General features: G+C 39.6%; 1 protein-coding gene across 2 annotated transcripts in view; it reads left to right on the top strand.

Moving 5' to 3' along the window:
- Positions 1-22960, top strand: part of akt3a (v-akt murine thymoma viral oncogene homolog 3a) — an 88122-nt gene that overhangs the window by 39299 nt on the left and 25863 nt on the right. For both annotated transcript variants that reach the window (XM_041789341.1, XM_041789340.1), the window contains exons 3-4: positions 14667-14792; positions 20681-20792. In XM_041789341.1, coding sequence (XP_041645275.1) covers positions 14667-14792; positions 20681-20792 — 238 coding nt within the window. The remainder of the gene's footprint in view (positions 1-14666; positions 14793-20680; positions 20793-22960) is intronic.

Here is a 22960-nt window from a genome sequence, read left to right as displayed (position 1 = left end):
ATACATTTTTTTCCTTTCATAATTCCATAATTCCTTTTATTCTTGTATTAAAACACTAGAGAACAGCTGATCTTCAGCTCAGTGAAGTTCTCTCTGTTTAATATCATATCAGTGGGCTCAGACGTATTGATTATGTCACCAAATCAATCACTTCCAACAACACATTGATAAAGGGGCTGTTGTTACAGTGATAACTGAAGACTTCTCCGAGTTTTTACTCAGAAAAGTGTTTATGTTAGGGTCTGTTTGTGCTGCGTTTAGCGTAAGCATCTTAGCTAAACTTCCCACCATCTCAGCTTATGAGCTGCTGTAGTTCTTAACCGCTTTTCTGCAAAGCGTACAGAGGGGCAGACATTTCGAAAGTTATCCTTCCTTCATATAAAGTCCACATGACTTTTTGCTGAGGTGCAGAACTGAAAGACGTTTAGGCGACGACTGGTGAAACACATCCAGCAACGTAGCGAGCACCTAGGGCGAACGGAACTCTCGTTTCAAGGTAAAAAACCACCGTGGGTCGCACGAGATTACAGATGCTGTGCCAGAGCATAGCAGAACAGGCTATGAAAAGCATCAGAGTCTCAATCAACCGATCTATAACGTTAAAACCAGTCCAAAGACCAGTCCGTGCCGCATTTTTACCAATCCAGGGCTCCACAGACCAATGCACTCACATTACGCATCTCAAAATTAAAATTAAGATTTTGAGTTTTTATTCAATTTTTTGACCTTTTCAACTCATAACTTTTTATCTCACATTGGGACCTTTTAGATTAACATTTTGAAATTCACGTCTAATTTCTTCCCTTTAAACTCATGATTTCAAATTTAACCTCATAATTTGACCTTAAAATGCAGGATTTTAAATTAAGTTTCATATTTTGACCTTTTAAACTAATCAATTTGAATTTTATCTCATATTTTGACCTTAAGAATTGTGACTTTGACTTTCTATTTAGTATATTTGCCTTTTGAACACATTATTTGACTTGTAATTTTGTGTTTTGACCTTTTGAACTAATTGGTTTGCCTTTTTACTTCAGATTTTAAGCCTTTAAACTTATCATTTTAACTTTTTTTAAATTTCAAAATCATTTATCATCAGTGCTATTTTTTCATGTTCCTATTCATTGCTTGTATAAATAAAGTTGACAGTTTATGGTTAGGCCCTGTTAGGCCCTCAGATAGGACCTAAATTCAGATTCCAGCCCCTGCTGTGATTGGGTTTGACGCCCTTGCTATAGTCGTTCATAAGGTTGAATTATAGGTATTGGTCGTACCTGACCTGTTGGTGATGCTCACCTGTTCTCTGGGGTTCAGTGGTATGTGATAAAACATTTGAATGAACTGTTGTGTGGATGCAGCTAATGGATAGATGGGCATACACTTGTCCAGGTGGAGAGACAGTAGGGCTGGGTATTGTTAAGAACCTTATGATTCAATTCGATTTTGATTCTTTAGGTTGCAATTTGATATCGATTCGATTCGATATTCACCTCATATTTTTGAGCAATAAAGCATCTGAAAATAAAAATTTGCAAAATAATAACTTATTTGTGCATGTGGAGTACAAAAGTAAAAAACATGACAGTTCTGTATAAACACTGAAAAGTAAAGTGCATTTAAACTTAAATAATATTTCTGTCCTCTTAGAAATTGTGGTAAAGCTCACATAACATGGTTATGGTTGGTTGTTGTTTGGTTGAGTGCGGCCTCCGACCATACAACGCGAATCACACGCACAGCAACCCCCACTGGCCAGGAGGTGAATCAATTCAGAGGATTTGCTGAATTGATATTGAATTGGGGGGGGCGGGGGGGTTATTGCAATGCATCGATTAATCAATATTTTTACCCACCCCTAAGAGACAGACAGGTATACAGGCAGACAGGACAGAGAGGAGAGCAGGGAGCAGCAGTTAGTGAGGTGGAGAGTACTTACTGTCGGCCCTTCAGTGCAACACATGAATGCAACCTTTAGAATGAAGAACGGCTGGGCTGGTGTGTGTGGGTGTGTGTGGATAGCAGGGAATTAGGGGCGGGGGTGCACTTGACAGTAGTTGGGGTTTGTACTTGATTGTTTACTCTGGCCTGCTGGGCTGAGCTATCGTGCTTGAGTGTATGGGTGTGTTCGTGTGTATTGTGAGTGTGTGCCTGTGTGTAAGTTTACAGGCAGGCAGCACAATACTTCTGTGGTGCTCTAGAGTGTGTGTAGTAGAGGAGGAGGGGCTAACAAAGGACCAGGGGGGTCTTCTGTTGTCCGTACACTCACAGCCACAAACCATAACGCCAGCTGCTGCCCACAGCCACAGCCCAGCATATCTGAATTAATAATACAGAGCCGACCACTCTGGAATAATAGTGTCCACACACACACACTCATGCACAAAGCTTTGCACCTGTTTACTACTGCTCAACTGGACAGGCTCCTCTCACATACACATGCACACACACGTTGTCGCCTGTCTGTTGTACGCCACTGTTAGACAGCTGTGTCTGTCTCCTGGCCCTCCCCTTCTTGTTCTGATTGACAGCTTTTCTTATTGACTGATTGTTTCAGCTGCTTTACTCTTCTTTTGATTGGATGGTTTCAGATCCAATGAGGGAAAGGACAGGATAAGAATTTGAATATGAATGTGGGATTTAAATGAGCGGCCTCAAAGAAACCAACTCCTCTGTGTCATTATGAATGCAAAAACTGAAGATGAACAATCACTGAATGAAGGAAGAGGTTGATCACTGATCGGGTAGTTAAAGCAATTATTCCACAACACAAAGTATTACAAACTTTATATCCTTTGAAGAACTTTAAATAAAAATTAATTCAGTCGAAAATATTACTAGAGCTTAGCTTCTTTAAGGAGTTTTGCACTGGTTATGAAACAAAGTTATTTTGATGTTCATACCGCTATAACACTGGTTCTCTTCTGGTGGGTTGGGTCCCAAAAGTGGGTCATGAAGTCAGAGGACAGCAAAGGTGTACCTGGTAAAAGATGGTTAATACGTATAAGAAATACTTTTAAATCATATTTGTATTTTCCATTTCTTTGATTTGTCACATGGTTTTTACCTTCTGAGGTCCAAACTACACCTTTTTTTCTTTGAATTAATCTGACTGGTTAGTTATCTGGGTCCCAATTTTTCATGAAGAAGTTTGTAGTGGGTCATGAGGAAAGAGCAGTTTAGAACGCTAAACAGCCTTTGCATACATTTTTTCCGCAAAGATTTTAATTTATGGATATTTTTGACTGTTAGAACCAAGCCTAAAGACTCAGAGTCAGCTCTGAGGAAAAGTGTTTTGTCTTCAGGGGTTGCCAAGATCGGCCCAAGATGTAATAGCCTTAATAAGAATAATTATGTTTTGAAATACTGTATGAATCTTCAGAACACTGTGAAAATTTGGTTTCTTTGCTTAGATGGGACAGGAAGAAGTACAACGGTGATGGTGTTACAGAGACCATTCAAAAGCTGACCAGCTGCAGACCCCCTTGATCCAAATGCATGTAAAGTAAACAAATGAAGCTTAATTTCCTAATTTAGCTTTTGTATATCAAATATAATGAATCATAATTCCCATATTATTTTTACATCATTACACCAAACTGTCATTATTACTCAGCTGTGGTCAAGTGTTGTTTTAGTAAACATATTCTGCTCTTAAAAATAAACTCCAGTCATTTCCTTTATCAAATTCACATTAAAGGGACAAATCCAACAATATGTGATCAGAAAGAGGCAACATATACCAGCAGTTACTGCTGTTTGATTAGCATGCCCATTTGCTTTGTGGTTATGCTAAGCACATTGGATTCATTGCATTCTGAACACAATCCACATGGCATCCCTAATTTTTTGGATGGTTGAATCAAAGGGCTTTTGGTATGGGTTAGCTCAGTTTGTATTTTTACCACCTTGACATGCTAGAAGACACCCAGACAGCTCAGTGCTTGTGTTTCACCCTGGCAAATGTAGCTCTATGGATGGACTAATGTATGTGCATGGAGGGGATGTATAGAAAGCTGAGCTTTGGTAAATATTTTAATACGTTTTACTATGATCTGTACATAATCCAATGCCATGAAAGGCTTATTAGCTTTTTTGCCAAAAAGATTAAATTCTTGGATATGTTAAAAATTACAAAAATGAAATGTCAGTTTAAAACAATGATACATGGGGCGCAGGTGGCCTAGTGGTTTGAGGCGTGTCCCATGTATGCAGCCACAGGTCCGGGTTCCAATCCAGCTTGTGGCACTTTCCCACATGTGTCACCCCAACGCTCTCATTCCTGTTTTCAATTCTGTCCACTGTCCTATGCTGTCATTAAAAGGCATTAAAACCCAAAAATAAATCTTTAGAAAAAGATACATGAGCCCCTATATGTGGCTTTGATATATACAAAATGTGCAATAGCATACTGCAGTCACTCGGAAAATAACACTTTCCTCAGTGTTTCTGAGGTATTTCTGCTGTCTTTTTCAGTGTTTCTCTATTTTTTTTTTAAATATTCCCCTGTTTACTGAGTTATTTTTTTTCTGTTTTTCTGAATATTATTTTCCTTTTTCTTGAGTATTTTCTCTCTTTTCTGTGTATTTTTTTTCTGGCATTTTTTTTTCTTCTGAATATTTTTTTCATTTTGCTTGGTTTTTTACTTGAATATTTTTCCCCTGCATTTCTGTGTTAGTTTTTTCTCTGTTTTTCTGAGTATTTTTTTCTCTGAGCTTATCACCTCAAAATTTGCTAAAGGAGCTCTCATGCAGGCCATTAGAAGAAGAAAACATCCTTCAACTGCTCTCTTTTCGTTTTAATTTGTTCTGGTTTGAAACAGGGAGATACTAGCATCAAATAGCAAATTGTTATTAGATGTTAACTTTGCAGACACCTTAAGACTGAAAATGTTTGGACTCAAAACCCGTTCTAATATGCTGGACATTGCAGGGTTTCATCATGATCAGCTGGGGCAACATGGCATGCTTTAGGGATATGGGAGCTGATCTGAAGAGAAGAGAAAATGAACTCAGAAAAAAAGAGAGAACATTTAACATGGAAAAAACAGAGCACATTTTCTTTCCTTAAAGAGATAGCAATGTAGTTTACTCAGACAAATGGAGAAAAATTGTATTTTTGTTCAAGTGAATGCAGTGTACTGTGCACATGAGCTTGAAAGAGTAAGTGACTCACTCTGTCTAAAGGACAGGATTTTCCTTTGTTAAACGTATTCTTCTTTTTTTTATTTATACATTTGCAACTTAATTTTGTTGTGATTGAAGCTGTCATAACCCTGCTTTAAATGAAAGGATATCATAAATATAGAAAATCTGTTTCTGTTGTCTGTGGTCTGATAGAAATTTGCTCTTATTGGTAAATCCTAAAAAAAGACATCACTATAAGCTGTGAGGAGAACAGAGAGCTCCTACCAAACTGGAGGCTGACCTGGCCTTATGTTCTGTACAGGAAGTCATACTGGGCCCAGGTGCATCTCTTGCTACTATTAGCCCTTCTACACAGGAGACACCTCACAAAACAGAAGAGCACAGAGAGGGAAACTAACAAGCAAGGGAGAGGGGCTTTCACTTGATTCTTTGTACTATGCCACTTAGGTTTAAAACTGTGTGGTCTGACATTTAAATCTTGAACTACCTCATCTATCTATCTGTCTATCTTTTTTAATACAAATAACTTGATATCCTGAGATTAAACAAGGCCTATATTTGCACGAGTTTGCAGAAAATGAATCACTATGAAGTTAACTTATTGTCAGGAGAGCGTTTGCTTTCTGGCCCTTTATTGGTTCAAAAGAGTCCGAATTTTTTTACACATTTTCAGGCTGAATAAATAATTTATTTTCAACAAAATATCGGTTAGAGTTGGCATATGTTATACATTTTGATTACATTTACTAAAATGCAGCACTTATTTTGTAAAATTAAGGGATGTAATGATTAAGTTATAACCAGCTTATTTGAGATCATTATTTGTGTTTTCTATGGTATGTCCTTATTCTTCCTGATGTTTTGGGTGATGTGACTGGCCAAGTCTTAGCAATGCCAAAGCTATTTTAAACCCTAAACTTTAGGTTACTAAACTAAGGAAAACTGAAGTTAGATATAACCAGCCTGTAAACAGAGACAGAAACTGTAATTACAGTAATGGAGTGAGACAGTAAGCTTAAAGCTGCTGTAGCTAATTGACCCTCACCCACCCCACTACACATACTTGTCTACATGTAAGTTTGCGTGGGTGGGGTGGGGCAGGTGGCTGGGTTGCCACAGTCCTCTGTCTGGCACAGGTGGTGTTGAGCAGCAGCCCTCCAGCTAAGATGCTAATATGCTAACACTGCTCTAATCCTGGTGTGCTTTAGAGGGGAACGGACTCTTCCTCCACCTCAACAGATAATATCAACAGACACTTCTGTAAAACCACATTAAATATACATATTCCCATGCATAAGCTGACAGAATGCCTGCATGCAGAGATGCACACACTAACTGCAATATACTATATACTGGTACACACACATGCAGACACTCTGTTAGTGCTGTGAGGAGGATTAGGATGAGTGGCGTCTTGGCTACTGGGTGTCTGTCAGTCACTCTTCAGCTCTGTGTCAGCAGCACACCAGTGCCACCATGCTCCAGGGAGCCACCACCATCTACTGGACTGTAATGGTACTGCAGGAGTGTAGTGCGTTCAAAGAGAACAGAAGACAGGAAAGAGTTTAAAGGAGAGGAAATTAAGAAAAAAGAAGGCGATAATGTGAATTACTTGTTATGAATTTATTTTCTTAATTTGCTGCCACCATGTATCTCTTTGTGTTTGTATTTGCATTTTCTGTACCAGTGGGAGCAGAGAGGCACCAGGTATGCTGACTGCATACAGGCTTTGTGCTTTTATCTGTATGTGTGTCTCTGCGCATCCAGCTCAGCCTACCAGGAAGCTGTGGCTGTGTGCAGCTGGCTGGATGAAATGTCTTCGTAGCCCCCAAGGGATGGGCACACTCCCATGGGTTTCCACTCAATCTGTCTGCCTTGTGGCTGCCCTGCCCTGTCCTAGCTCTCTGTCACTGCCATTGCCATACCCACATGTACAGCTAGGCCTCCTTAAGTCTTGTTCTTCTCTTCCCTCACCCTGAATACAAGTATCCTCTTCTCCTTTTTAGGCCTCTGCAGTCTCCTCATTTTCTGTTTCCACGGCCTAAGACTCATACACTTACTCCAGCACTCGACCTTTCCAGTCCAGTCCTTACCAGTCCTTTCTCCAGCGTTGAACAGAACTTAATTTTTATCTTTCCTCTCGCTGATTTTTAATTCTTTACCCTTTGGCTTTAGTCTTCTATTTCATAAGTGGGAATAAAAAGCCTAGTGAACTTAAAACAGGCAGGACAAACAGGAAATCTGCTTTGTCGTCAGTGATGGTATATTTTAAGCACACACACCCACATATACAAACTCAAAGAGTAACACCAGTCCAGTCCTGATGTAGTAATGAGACTAATTCACTGTAATTGGATTGGCTTGCAAGAGCCAGGATTCGCCTTAAGATGTCTGAGCAGACTGGAGTTAGAACTGCTGGGGTCGGGGTCACGCACACAGCCATATCCTTACAACATATCCTACAAACACGTTATTCATGAGGAGAAAAATCTTATATAAGAAACACTTTATCAGTATTTGTCATGATTTTGCCCAAATATTCTTCCTGACCAGTCACATAGCTGTAGGTACATCTTCTTGCTAGCTTGTGCTGTCATGAACAGACCCTGAGACAGATGTCTTCTTCAAGCGTCTTACCACACAATTCCCCACTTTCTTAACCCCTACTGTCCTCCCTGCTGCACGCACTCTCCTCCACCATCCCCTCACTTCCTCTGATTACTTACCTGATGTTTAGTTAATCTCTCTGTCTCCTCCTCCTCCCTACGTTGGTGCTTTTACTCAAGTATTAGCCACTAATGCTCTCTCGGACAAACACATGGAACACCTCCCTATGTGTTGTGTCTGGTGGTGCGTTGACCTTCGTTTATAAGGAGATCAGCTCAAGCAGTCAGTCAGTTAATCAAGCTCAAACTTATCCGTCAGTTTGTCTGCATTCTGATGTAAAGCTTACACTTATACTGCTGCTGTGCAATATTAACTTGGATATCTACTGATCTATAACATTTAATCTGATATGTATAGCCTTCTTACTTTAATAAAGCTGTGCAATTTATATGACAGGGCTGAGAACTTTTGTTCATGGCAGGCCTGCATCTAAAGATTATTTTTGTTTTTCGAGCAATCTGTTTAACATGTCAGAAAAATAAAGCATTGCTTAGTACAAGTTCCCAGAGCTCAAGGTGACATTGCTATGTTATGTGCTTAACTTAGCAGAAGCTCAAATAAATTTAAAATGATTAAAAACACAGACAAGCAGCATATTGTTGCATCAAGAGGCAGCAACAAGCAAATGTTTGGCATTTTTTAGTTTTTAAATTACTTAAATGATTAATCTGTGATCAAAACATATCTGTTTATCACATAATCAAAGCTTTTTAGAGTCAAAATATCTTCAATTTCAATAACAGCCTGCTTCAGGTTTGAAAAAAGCACAACTGTAAGTATTGTCTGTTTTCTTTTCTTTTGGTCAGTCAGTTTATTAGCGTGGCAACAATCAGTGAGCTTTGTAAACTTTCTGGATTATGTTTCATGTCAGTCAAACTGTCTGTTAATTCTCTGAACACTGAATATATTTCCTTAACTAGCAGTGAGCTGCTGTGTATGTGCTGGAACGCTGAGGAACCTCCCTATCCCCATCCCTCCCTCCCCCTACCTCTACTCAACCCCCATCCCTCCCCCCTCCCCTCCAGCTCCCAGAGTGCCAGTCACACAGCCCCGTCCCTGCGCCATCTGCATATCAGCTCCAGCCTCGGCCAAAGCATTAAATTAAATCCCTGTTTGGGTTGATTAACAAATGGCTGGTGAGCTCACATAGTTATGGAGTTATTTTTTAAATTGTCATTAAGGTTTTTTTCATCAGTCTTTTTCGCTCTGTGCTGAAATTTGGCATCCGGCAGATCAGAGGAGCAGAGGTGTGCTGGGGTCCTTCAGGAGTGAGAGCGGTACAGAGAGATGGAGAGAAGTTTGTCTCATCTCTGCTCTGCTGGCTGAAGTTCACCCTTACTTTTTCTACCTTTCTAATTTATCCTGTCTGCTTTTCTCTCATTCTCTCCTTTTTCCCCCTCTGTCCTGAAATGAATGGTTAATCAGCCATGGTTAATTGAGTGGCAGTTAGTCGGTGCGTTGTTGTAATTGTCCAATCAGAAAGCTTGGAACAGGCGCAGTCACAGCTGATTCATCTCTGTCTCTAACTGCTTAATCCACAAGCTGCAACTGGAGGATGTGCCAACAAGATTTAATTCATCTAGAAAAATCCAAAATAACTTCCAAAAAAAGTCTAGTTGTCAGTGCTTAGTTTGTTACCTAAACAGAGGCCCTTAAAGCAGTCCTGAGGAGCAGACTCTTGGAAAGTTTACTACCTTAACTCATCAGCTTTTGTTTTAAACAGATTCTTCTTTAGGCAAACACTTAACAAAGACAAGGTGCTGTAGGCATGCTGAAAATTATTTAAAGTTTCCTAACAAATGAAAGAAGTATAGACCAAAAGAAGTGCTTTTGAACTGCTGAACAAGCCTATATTCTTCCTGTGTTTTGAACAAATTTAGCCCAGAGGTTAAATGCACCTCACAACACATTATCTTATCCTCTTAAATGTCCTCTGTTTGTTCCGTCTTTTATATCACCCACGTTGTCCTGTTCTTCTGATATCCCATCGTTCTGACAAGAAACAACAGACTCCTGTTGTCTTAAGCGCTGTGTAGTGTAGTTTTTACTAATTGGCCTTAAGGGAAAAGTAAAGTTGTGCAGAAAACTAAATGAAACTGAAGTGAGGAGTCCGAGAGAGATGGTGTGGGAAGGAGACCGGCTGTTCTGTTCTCTCCAGCAGTCCAAACTAGAGACATGTGGCTCCCCAGACAAGCTGTCCAGAGTGGGAGAGCTCGCTGGACTCATTACAGGCAGGGCCAAGACGGGATAGCTTGACAGAACACCATTGGATCATTCGGAGGATTGGAACAGTCGAAAACTGAATTGTGCTGGGGTGTGCGTGTGCGTTTTGTGTGTTTGTGTCCGTGCGCATGCCTGTGTTTGTTTGGAATGGTATGTGTGGACAACTGTCCATCTCCTCTCTCCGTCTGTGCCACCCCTGGCTGCCCCCTTCCCCGCCCCCCAGTGGACGTGTACACACAAATACACACACGCATACACACAAACACTCACACATATACACGCTGTCTCGCCTGGCCAGAAGGATCGCTTAAATGTTTTCAGTTGTACTGGACAGCTGAGCGATGAAGTGGCCAGCCACAGGCTTCCATTGGTTGGGCACTTCATCCAGAAACTGACTCAGAGAAGTGACTGGACTTGGACCAGCAAGCCAGTCATCACTGCCAGTTTATAATAGTTTTATCAGTTTAACTTTCTGTTCATCCTCCTTTTGTCTGTCAAAATAACTTAAGATAAACTGTGAAGGTAACAAGGGTGTCTCATGTCCAGGTGATTTTTTTCATCGCTAGTTTTCATTAGATAACAACAGAAATTACACACAATTACAGGAACAGCTGTGCAATACTTGTTCAAAGAAATTAAGCACACCATCACTGGAAAAGGTTGAGTGACAGGCCTTCTGATACAGTGTTTACAGCTGTTAATTACATCCACATTTTAATAAAGAGATTTTCATTGTCACATTCACCACTACCGGTATCAGTTATCTGTTGTTAATAAAAACATTCTTCTTAGTTTTTATCAAAAAGATATGATAAAACTTTAAACTTACTGAAGGAAGTTCTTGTGTCAGGTTTCTTCAAAAGAAGAGAGACACAAAGTAGCATCAAATTTGACAGAAATACAAAGAACATCAAACATAAAAAGTATAGTACAATACAAAGTAGAAATCTATCTGCATGAAGTTAAATCAGTGATTCTAAAACTGGTGCAGTGGGCCTTGGAGGAGTTTGCAGGGGTCCAGTAGCTTTATAAGTGCTTATGCTTATGCTTTGAGATCAGTAAGTTTACTTTTACTTGAGTGCATTTAGGTGGAAGTTCTGTACTTCGAGGTTTCAGCTTTTTGTTGACGATATGAAACTGACCTCTCGTGTTTTTGGCTTTGACTACACATGACGTCAGTAACACACAGCAAGAGAATGATTAAACATCACATCCAAAATCAGCTGTTTACCATTTAACTTTATTGTAAAGGTATAACTGTACAACCTGGATGTAAATCTGTGTTCTCATGTTGTTTTTGCAAATAAGGAAAGATTATATTTTTCCGTGTAACTCCTTCACAGCTACTCTGTACATTAAGTAAACTTAAAATTACATACTTTGCTTTGACTTGTACTCAAGTCAAATTTGTACCAAAGTACTTGTACTTTTACTTGAGTACAATAATCTTGTACTTTTCCACCTCGAGGTATTTTGCAGTGCCCCCTAAACATGGCATATTTTGTGCAAGGACTTCCATGTCAGTGAAATGTTGATCTACACCAGACGTTACTTAATGTTGTGTAAAAAATTTCTTAGAATATTTTCAACAGAGGACCACATGGAGTTTTCTCTGGATGGGTCATGTGTTATTAACAGAAATAGTTGCCATCAATAATGTGTTTTTGATTTTAGGAAGGCCAAAATCACAGTCAGGCTTAAAAGTTAATTTATTGTGCAGCTCCACTGATAATATGGCATGATAATAAAGAAAGTAAAAAATTGTTTCATTTAATCCTAAAAAAGAAGATTTTCTTTTTTAGTTTTTTCTTTATAATCAATTAAGTTTATTTAAAAAAAAAAAAACGCTGATTAAAGTAGTAAAGCTAACAGTTAAACATCAGTAAATATTATTTTTTTGATCATTTATTATTCTATTTTCATGTATGCATGGAGCAAAACTCAAAATGTCAACAAAGCATTTACCTGTACAAACACACATCTTCTATGCCACTATAATCTCAACCCCTATCAGTTCTGTTATATAACTTAAATGTTTAACTTAAAGTGTAAGTGAACCCCGAGCTCAAAGCTAACTCCGCCCACTTCAGTAATGAACAAATTGCACAGAAAGTGAGCAGTTTGGTACTGAGAGGAGGGAGGGTAAAGGCGGGGTTTTCCAGCTGAGGCAGGTGTGACAGTGACGTCCCCTTGCCAGCGAGTGGCACAGAGTCCTGCAGCACTGCTGTCTCATAGTGATCTTTTGATGTGGAGGATTTTTCCCCTCCAGAGTCCCATGGAGCAGGCTGTAGTGTGGTAGTGGACCGTGGTGGTCCTGAACTACCTGTTTGAGCCGTTTGCTCCAGCACCGGTGTTACTACAGCCGGAGCCGTCAGAGCCAAGGCAGTACAGGCAGGAGAGGATGGGAGTGTTCTCTGAATGGTAAAGTCAGTTAGAGGCGGTAACATTCTATCCTTTATGTAGAGTTTGTGACATAGAAACCTACTGATGGTGGGTTTCTACGTCACAAAAGGCCCGTCTTTTCAGAAAAGATTTTTCAAAGCGGATGTCCGTTTGAGCTAATTAAAAGCCTAAAATGCAGATTTTTATCAGTTTGGTGCAAATGTCAGAAATACACCAGCACTGATGTGTTTTATCTTAATTCAGTCAGATATTTAAGTGTACAGATGAGAAAAATGTTTAAGTGTTCACTACTTCTTTAATTTTTTTGAATCCAGAACCCTAGGCAAAGTGAACTATCCTTTACACTGTTGTTTGAGCCTTTGAGGGTTTGTAAGTTGTTAAACTTAAAGTAAAAACAAAAAAAATAACATAAAAAATGCCAAAGGGACGAAAGCGAGCCTATTCTCGAGCTATAGAAGCAAACTGGTTTGGTTAGAATGTACATCACCTTCCACTTAGAAATTTGTTTCTTTGCTTTTTTGTTTATTAATTTGTCCCTTCCTCTTCCTTATGCCACCCTCCATCCCTCCTCCCACCCCTCCCATTTAGCCCCTCTCACAGCCCTCTGTTTATCAGTAGCAAGTCCTCCAAAGAAGATGCTTTGTTTCTGAAAGAACAGAAGAAGAAATGGGAGCGGAGGGGAGAGTGGGTGGATTTGTGAAAAAGAGGAAAATAGAGCCTGATAGAGGAAAGGTGTGATCTGGCAATCCTTATGACGCACCGGCACCCAACAGCTTTTTCTTGTCTGTCTATCTGTGTCTCCCTCTGTTCCCGTGTGGTGGTTCGAAATCAGCTGCTACCCCACCACCACACATCACACACACACACCTCCAATACCAGCACCACCCAGAGGTACCGGCAGGCCCCACAGTCGCATGGTCCCTTCGGCGGAGCAGGTGTTTTTCTGCGACGTGTTAACGAGCACGGCCTGCTGTCATTTCCGCTTTAAATGGATGTCACAAATGGAACACACACACATAGCACACGCCGCCTAGCCTCCTTTCCCAGTGAATTAGCCTAAGAAAGGTGATCAGAGCTGTTACCTGGTATTGTGTGGAAACAAAAGAGTGCACACATCGCAGTTTTTGTTTATTAGTGCACAAATGTGTGTCTAAGTCTGTGCATGTCAGCAAATGGCTGGTTAATTAAAAGAGGTTGAGATGTAGGGAGCATTTGCACCCTTCTGTGGTTCTTATTTCAGTTAAAATGAAAAAAGTGAAATGTTTGCACAAGCCTCAGAAAGTGTTGAGACTGTCACTTTCTTTCATCAGAGTCGTGCGTCTCAGTATTACTTTAGCATGCTTGCGCATGTGTGAACAGTTTCATCCCTGTGTTTGTACTCATTGTACTCCAGTGTCAATCCACACACGAGTGTACTTCAATCCATGTGTGTGTCTGTGCCATTTCCAGTAAGTGTTATCCGCCTCTGTGGTGTGGAAATGTTTGACACTCATGTAATCCTGCAGCGGGTCATCTGATAAAGCTGTGGTGCCACCTTAGTGCCAGTCTGTGGCAGCCAGTTGGGTAATACTCTGCCACCAGCTGCTCAGCAGATGTTGTTATTTGTCGCTGTGGTCTAAGACGTGTCATCCTCTATGTGTAATCTTATCTCATGTCATCTCTTCTCCTCTTATCTCATTGCTCTTCTCTTCTTCATCCTTTCTGACCACCAGCGGTTTGTGTGCACGTACGTGCATTCATGTATGTGTGTTTGGTAGAGGGGTCATCACCTCGACACCTGCCCATGTATCAGCCAGATGATGTTTCTGGCAGGGACAGTTTGGTTGTTGTGCTTGTAAACATGTTTTTGTCATTTTTTACATGATAATCCGATCTGAATCTGGCAGCCACTGTGGGAGTCATAGAGCTGCTGTGTGTGTCCGTCTGTGTAATCACCACATTGTGTACTATGTCTGTGATTCACTTTAGACAGATGAGGGTTAAGCATGCAGGCTCTTATCTGTCTAGGGAATAAAATCTGTATTTAATATCATCATCATCATCATTACTGATATTAATACTTTCTATCATCATAATCATCCTTACACTGAGAACAAGATTGCTTTAGATGTACTATTTTTGTTTCCCTGATGATTAAAATTCATTTGTGTTTGCAGTAGTCATGAACAAATGAATAAATGAATTTAATTTTAATTAACATTTCTTGCTTTGTGTTCTTTTTTTAAGGTGAATACATAAAGAACTGGCGGCCGCGTTACTTCCTGCTGAAGACAGACGGCTCTTTCATTGGCTACAAAGAAAAACCTCAGGATGCCGACCTGCCCTACCCCCTAAATAACTTCTCAGTAGCAAGTATGTCACCTACTGTACTTCATGGAGTATTAAAAATCCTACATCATATGTATTTCATCATTGTACAAACCCAATTCCAAAAAAAGTTGGGATGCTGTGTAAAATATAAATAAAAACAGAATGCAGTGATTTGCAAATCTCATGAACCCATATTTTATTCACAGTAGAAAATAAAGAACATATCAGATGTTGAAACTGAGGCATTTTACCAATTCATAATTTGATGGCAGCAACACAACTCAAAAAGCAGGGAGAGGGCCATGTTTATCATTGTGTAGCATCCCCTCTTCTTTGACAGCAGTCTGTAAATGTTTGGGAGAGAGAAAACCAGTTGATGGAGATTTGGGAGAGGATTGTTGTCCCATTCTCGTCTATTCTATTGTGGATAAAATATGGGTTTATGGGATTTGCAAATTGTTATATTCCATGTTTATTTACCTTTTACACAGGGCTTCATGGATTTGAACCCATGTCCCCCAGTTAAAAGATGTGTAATAACACATATTATCTAGCTGATGACCCCAGTGTTAAGGCAAACATCTCTGTCATGTATTTTGCTGTCACCATAAGATGTTGCTGAAATGTTCATGTGGCTTCATCATAGAGAGTCACAGTAAAATGGTAGAACAGTTTTACTGCATCAGTAGTGTCAGGATGTGTCAAAGCATCTTATCAGTCATCAGTCTTCACAGCGCTGTTGTGCTTTACAGACTTCAGTGAAGGCTCTAATTAACCATTTATCAGAATATCATCTGTCTGCACCTGGTTAACAAGCTCCACCGCATCATTGACATGTGTAATTAACCAGCTAATGAGTTAACAAGATTAATTTTAATGTCTCACAGTCTCATTACCACCACCATCACCTCTCATTGTTCATTCATAAATGCAGATTGGCAGTTAAACTTTGTGCCTGCTCTCCAGGTGTTAAAGCTTTCAGATTTAAAATGGTGCTCACCTTTACAGATCCCCCATAATAACTCCAAATATCTAACCTTGCAAAGCAGATGGATGGATGGCCCGTTTCCTTGTTTATAACTGATGAATCCACTTTGCAAAGCTCCCGTTTGAACCATTTGGGCCTGGTTAGAAAGTGACAGGACCAATCAGTGACGAGGAGCAGTACTTACAGGCGCGGCAGAGTTGTGACATAAGCAAGCAGCAAGAAGAGGCCTGTGCAATTATGGCAGAAGACATTAGTGTGGATGCTGCTAAAAAGCCCGTTTTATCAGAACTTGACGACATTTCTTCATTAAAAGAAGAACAAAGAACAGCAGAGTGTTGTCTTCTTTTAAAAAACAACAAAAGTCGTGTACTGACATGTCTAAAGTTGCCATGGTTTGTGTTATTCCTTGGTAGCTGTGCATGCGCGCCTCGGTCGTTCTAAAGAAACATATTGATACACTTTAGTAAGCAGTACTTTTGTTGCAATATTGGTAACTTAAACATGAAAACTACAGTTGTGGTTTTTGGTCTGAAATGCACTCATTGTTTAAATCAAGGCAGATATTAATGCCAATGTTTAAATGTCAATTTAGCCAGAAGCTGATTCTGACATATTGACAGTAACAGCATCAAAATATATGAACAAAGCTGTACAATTATTGCAAAACCAAAAACCAAAAAAAAAAAAAAAACAAAAGCCAATAATGGTTGTAGTGAGTCAAAGATTCCAGCTAATAAATATATAAAGAGGGTAATGTAAAATGGACCAATCCTGTCATAAAGTAGTTGTAGTGCAATAAAATAAAATGTAGTTATAGATATGTTAATAAAAATTAGACAGAGGTATATGAAGTGGACTGGGTAAAAGAGATGTATTGGTGCAAAAAAGGGCAAAGTTACAGCAGTGACTGTTGATAGGTCACCAGAGTAACTCTGTTGCGTGACCGCTGCAGGAACTCTGTGACTGTTGAGTGGTCTAAGCTGATGTTCCACATACTGGTACAAGGTTGGATGCAGATGCAACTGAATTTGCTTTCATGTATTGGTAGTTATGTATTTGCTGTGACTCTGTATATGAATTTATATGTGGATATGCTACCAGTCATGGGTTTTAATTTTATTTATGAACAATGAATTGGATGGGAATAAAGTGAAGAACCCAAATGAATGGAGAGTCAAAGGCAAGTTTGACAGATAAAAAGAGAGGCAACGGTAAAAACAGGGAAGTGATTACCAATGACAGAGACAGACCATCACAGAAAGCGATAGCAAATGTTGTGCCCAAATAAAGAAAAGAGAGAAAGGATGAGGAATAGAGAGATGGCAGGATTAGGGAGGTGGGCTTTTGTGGATAAAAAATGAGGGAAGGAAAGGAGGATGAGGGAGGAGAGGAGGATCATCAGTGCTGAACAGACAGGGAGGAGGAGATGAAGACAGGATAGGAGAACGAGGAAAAAGAGGGGAGAGGGAAAGAGTTTGTGAAGAGGACAAGCCAGGCCATACATCCGGCCCCGGCTGCTTGGCACAGCGCTGGCACTGCCACATCTGTTGCCCAAAGCTGGGAGGCCAGGTGGTGTGTGTGTCTCCACGTGTGTGTGTATACTCCGATGCGTGTGTTTGTTTATGTGTGTGTGAGTGAGTGTTTATGTGTGCGGGAACAGCAGAAGTGGTCAGATGGAACAGAGATGGTACAGGCCTGTTCCCTGCAGAGGGACTCATACATAGAGGCCTGTCGCTCACACACTGATGCATGAACTCACACTCACTCACTATACTGCCACACAGATTTCACAATTGCCTGCTGTGGCAAACAACCCAATTTCAGCTAACATTCAAACTTCAATATCACTCCTGCTTGTGTGTGCAAAAAGTTAAGCATCTATGTGTTTTTATGTGTGGGACTGTGGGTGGGTGTAGGTGTGTTTTGGCATCGACCATAGCATGACCTTGTGTCTGGCAGCACAGCAGGCCATGTTGACAACTCAGGTACTAACTTATTTGTGCATGAATGTGTGTATGTTTGAATTTACATTAAAACTGTGCAGTGTGAGCAGTGTTGTCATTAACCTTCCTGTCTATATTTAGGACGAGCTGTGACGTGCTGTGCTGTGCCACACTTAAACAGAAAGTAATTGGAAGAGGGGATAGGCTAAGGAAGAAAGGAGAAGAAGAGAGTGGAGGACAGATGAGGGTGAGGAGAGAATGGCGGGAGACAACAGGGGAACAGGAGGGAGGCAAAAACAGGAGAAGGAGGATGGAGGTTGATGTATGTAGAACAAAGAAAAAGTGGGCGAGACGAAGGGTCAGAAGATGGATCATTATGTTCTTTTACAGCAGCTCTTGTCCCCGAAAAAGCAGAGACACTGCTGAGGGACAATGAAGATGCATTCTTTCCCACAGCGATCTCACAGCCCCATCTGGCTTTGTGTGCGTACGTTTCTGTGTTTGTGTACTGTGTTATGCATTTGTGTAATAATGGCCTACTGTATTGCCCATTTCCACAGAAAAGTGGCTCTCCAGATTTTCACCAGATGCGTATGCGCTGCAACGCATAATATCCCTTTGGCATGGGAAAGCACCTTCATTCAAAGCATTGGTGTTTGAAGTTATTGATTTAACTTTGAGCTTTTTCTCTCAGCAGAAATTTTTGTCATTCTGGAAAAGTATTAGATACCAGTGACATTAATGTCTGTTACAGCAGTGCTCAACTGGTGGGTTGCAGGACAGTTTTCAGTGAATGCTTTGCAAGAAAAAAATTTTGGCAAATCGTCTTTGAAGTACTAAAGCCCGTAGTGGCCACTTATCTGTACGTTTTAGTTTACCCTGCACTGTAAACAGAACAGGTTGAAAATACTCAAAATATTTGTTGAAACTAGTTGCATTAGCATTTTAAATAGTGGTACTGAGACTCAAGTTGAAATCTATAATGTACCCTGCAATCCATGATGAGTCAGTAGAAATCAAAATGTTAGAGACAACTTATTACGTAAAAAATTTAAGTAATACTAACTGAAAAAAAAAAAACAGAATTTGTTTAGCATCAGGTATACTAACTTAATGGGTTAGAAATGACAACACCTGAAAGGTGTGCACTAAACCAGATACATTGTGATGGCAGGTAGGATTTGTCAAACTGAGTCTGTAACTTCACTCGTGGTGCAAAAGTGTGTAATGCCCAAAGGCATTCTTGGAAAACTATGCGGATTAAGGAATAATTGTAAAATAATTTGAATACAATGACAAAATACTTAGAATGATTGAGAAATTTTACGTAAAACTAAAAATGTGTTCAGTCAACCTCGAAAAATAGAGATGAAATAGCTTACTTACTTAGTCATGACCATTATGGACCGCTGACATGCACAAACACTTTATACTAGACCATTGTCACTGCTGTCGTCTTTCAGTTCCCTACCTGCTTCACTACAGTAACGTTCCTACTGTCAGGCAAAGGAAGAGCAGGATGTGACTGTAGAACTGTAGACCCATGGGGCATACAGTTCCCCTTTTGAAGAGGAATGATTACACGGTAGTAACAAAGAAAAGAAAGCTGTTTCCATTCTCAGATGACAGTGAGATAAGGAGAAATTAAACCAGTGTGGCTATGCCAATGACTTGAAACTAGATGTTTTGGGAGACTGAAGAAAATCTCTGCAGCTTAGACACAATGGCCGCTGGTGTGTGTTTAACTGTGTTTAAGAAGAAACAAAGAAGGCTGAGTCAGAATTACCCAGGACCTAGAAACTACACTCTCAGAGCTGGTGGGAAATAGTTCACAAATCACTGCAAACTGTTTAGTGGTTATGTACAATCAGACAATTCTACATGACACAAGAAAACACTGTTAGAACCTCTCACTACCTCTGATGATGAGATAATGAGTCAGCATAAAGTGCTGCACCCCAAGGGTATATACGGTATAAGCTTAAGACATCAGGGCCATATCAGGGTGAATGATTCACACATACAGGCTCTGTAATTGACCAGTCTGATCTCTGTCATACATGCCTATTTATTTATCTATTTTTAAAGGATGTTTCAAAATTATGCCTCCTATTTACTTATTAATCTATTTTCTCGCACAATCTCAATAAATGTCTGTCAGTGTTTTCCTGACAATGCAAATCAATGTGACATATTATATTTACATCCAAAGCTATGCACTGTATATTCCATAACTATGCACACCTGCATTCATCATCTTGTTTGTTTAATGCATGTTGGGTTTTTTTGTTTATTGTTTAATTGTTTTGTCATATGCAGTACTCCTTATTTACACCTGGTCTGTAAGAAAAATATTTAATTTCCTGTATTCCTAGTATGTAGATGAATGACAAAAGTGATCCGTTTTCACACATTTTGTTATTCCATAAAGATCTAAGCAAATGTCATAAGGTAACTTGCAGGTCATCTCAAAAGGATAATAAGCATTTTCAGATCTAGAGTGAGCCAGCCAAGACAAAACCAGGACCCTGAAATATATATTTGATCATTAAAAACCTATGATTTTCCTACTTTGACACATAAAATAGCCACTGAAAAAGCTATTGTCAACAGACTTTTCTTCAGAAATTTCAAATGAAATTTCAAATCCAGTCAAAGAAGACAAGGCATCTTAATTTGTGCAACATGATGATTCAAAGTAGCATGAAGTAAAGACTGATTAATTAAATAAAACAATGTATTGGGATGAGAAGAGAAAAGGTACCCTGATGTAAAAGATGTTTAAATTAATGCAGATCAGAGAGATAATCTCATCTATGAAAGACCAAACCAGATGTAAATGAAATCACATTTATCATATGTGGACCTTAATGTACGTAGTTACTATTAGACACTGTTAGCTCTTTAGGTTACTATTTTCTCTCTACCTATTTGAACCAGAAAATGCTATTATTTTACTCTAAATGAAAGAGTACTGGATCTCTGACTGCCTGTTTCAGAATGCCAGCTGATGAAGACAGAGAGGCCAAAGCCAAACACCTTCATCATACGCTGCCTCCAGTGGACCACTGTCATCGAGAGAACCTTCCATGTGGACTCACCTGACGAGAGGTCAGTTCTGCAGAGATTCAAAGTACTTCTTCCACAGCATCCATCCCCCAGTCAATGTTGATCAGTATAGGTGTATATGTCGAGTACAGTATATTACTTAATCTGTCTATTTGCTGCTATATACCAGGAACTGGACTGAACTAAAGGTGCAGTGTGTAAAACTGGGAATACTATTTAAATCTAACAATCAGATTTTAGATTGTGATGCTTACTTCTCTTTCGTCTCCTCCATGGTACTGTAAAAACATGCAAGATGCAAAAATTTAAGATGGTATAGTCCGTAGAGGGGACCCTCCCTATGTGTGAATAAAAGGCTTATCCTTAGTTGAATAAAAAAATTAACAATTATGTGACTGAACACTTAATTACGTAGACAGGCTGACTTACAGATACTAGAGACTGTGCAAGCCTCTTTTCTTATTCCTGCTCCCACCAGCTCCCACTGGATTTCTGAACATTACCACCCGCTCCCACAGCACATGCCATCTACTCCTGCTTGCATCTGCAACAGTTGTATCAATCCTGCCTGCATCCCACATGGATTCTGACAATCCATGGTAAATATTTAGAATAACAGACAGTGCGTTTAATTAAAAGCAACGTTGATATGTTCATTTAAACACAGCCTGGATTAAGTTTCCTCTCTAAATGAAGGAAACCCCAAGGAAACAACCACGTCCTTGTCATGCGTAGCAGTGCCACACATAGTTAAAAAAGCAGCTGGGAGTCTCAGACTGATTTAACTCCTTGTTATGGTTTAGTAATATCAGTGTCAAAGTAACATTTATAGACCTTATTTACTCATCATTTATTTTCAAGTCATACAGAGATTAAATTGTTTCCTGATCTCTGGAAAGTTTGTGCATCATAAAAACTGTAGAGTACTTCCAGAGCTCTCACAGACATGAGACTAATCTTTACTGTTTTTATGCAATGCTATTACTGTCCTCGTCATGAGATTCTTAATGTAACAAAGCAAATTTGCATTGAAAGGAATGTTTTATTCCCCAAATAACTGCATATGAGCTCACCTTCTCTGTGCGCTGGTGTGTATGTGCAGTGATAGGCCAACAACACAATCAGGGGAGCATTACAGTTATGTTTTTTTGTCTTATTTACAAAGTTGTACAGCATGCACTTTTTGTGAAGCTTTAACAAAGCATCACATAGCCCACCTGCTCTGTGATGCTGGCTACATGGAGACAGACCCATGTTAGAACATGTTTATGCAGTACTGGCAACTACAGCTGACAAAACAGCAATCAAACCAGGATTTCTTAGTGAAGGATTCTTACAGCAACTTGTCCCACATCTTCTGACCTGTATTATGTTGTTTAATATGAGCATGGAGAAGTGCTTTAAAGAGAGCTTACTTTGATCACGAATCACTGAGTAACTGTGTCATCTCATCCAAATGTGTTTCCTTGGGCGTGTTTTAACCAAGGTCCAGTTTTTTTTTTCCAGCTGTGTCACTCTTATGAGCTCATAGCAGATGGAATGCATTCAACTCTGTGTGACATAATATCCAGCTTGGACATCTGACATTTTGGGATTTTACAGAAAATCTGTACATATTTATTATTTTGTCATGGCACCAGTTTTGAACCAGCACACCCAAGGAGTCTTCTGAGAGGTACCAAGGAAACTTGTGCAGCGGTGTGGCTACAATGCCAGTTGTAGTAGTAAGATTATGTACCATTTTCACAAAGTTTATTCCACTAAATTCTACTCAGCTAAACATGCCACACTGCACTTTAACACGTAGATGCTACAAATGCTTTTCAGCTAAACCTCTCTTTTTTTGGGGGACATATTTCAGATTTTATTTTTTTTTCCATAGATGAGAAAGTCAACTTTTTTTAAGTGAAAAGTAAGCTTGTAGGGATGGGCTGGTCATCCTTAGATGTTTTTGACATTTATATTTAAAGACAGATAAATAAAATCAAACTTTAGTTAAAACTCCAGTTAAAACGTCCAAATGCTTTTTGTTTACATTGAAGAGAAACATTGTTGCTGGGCTTGTTAATCATCCTTTCTTGTATAAATTGAAGAAAGTTAATATGATATTGTGTTTATGCTCGTAAAAAAAAGTGACAGTGTTTAACTTGTAAGTTTTGAAAGCATTAGTACGCTAGGCTCAACAAGGATAAAGAAAGAAAAATATCTAC

The sequence above is a fragment of the Cheilinus undulatus genome, linkage group 6 (assembly GCF_018320785.1).
Source record: "Cheilinus undulatus linkage group 6, ASM1832078v1, whole genome shotgun sequence".
NCBI lineage: Eukaryota > Metazoa > Chordata > Actinopteri > Labriformes > Labridae > Cheilinus > Cheilinus undulatus.
The sequence above is the reverse complement of the archived record's forward strand: the minus strand, read 5'-3'. Positions and strand labels throughout refer to the sequence as shown.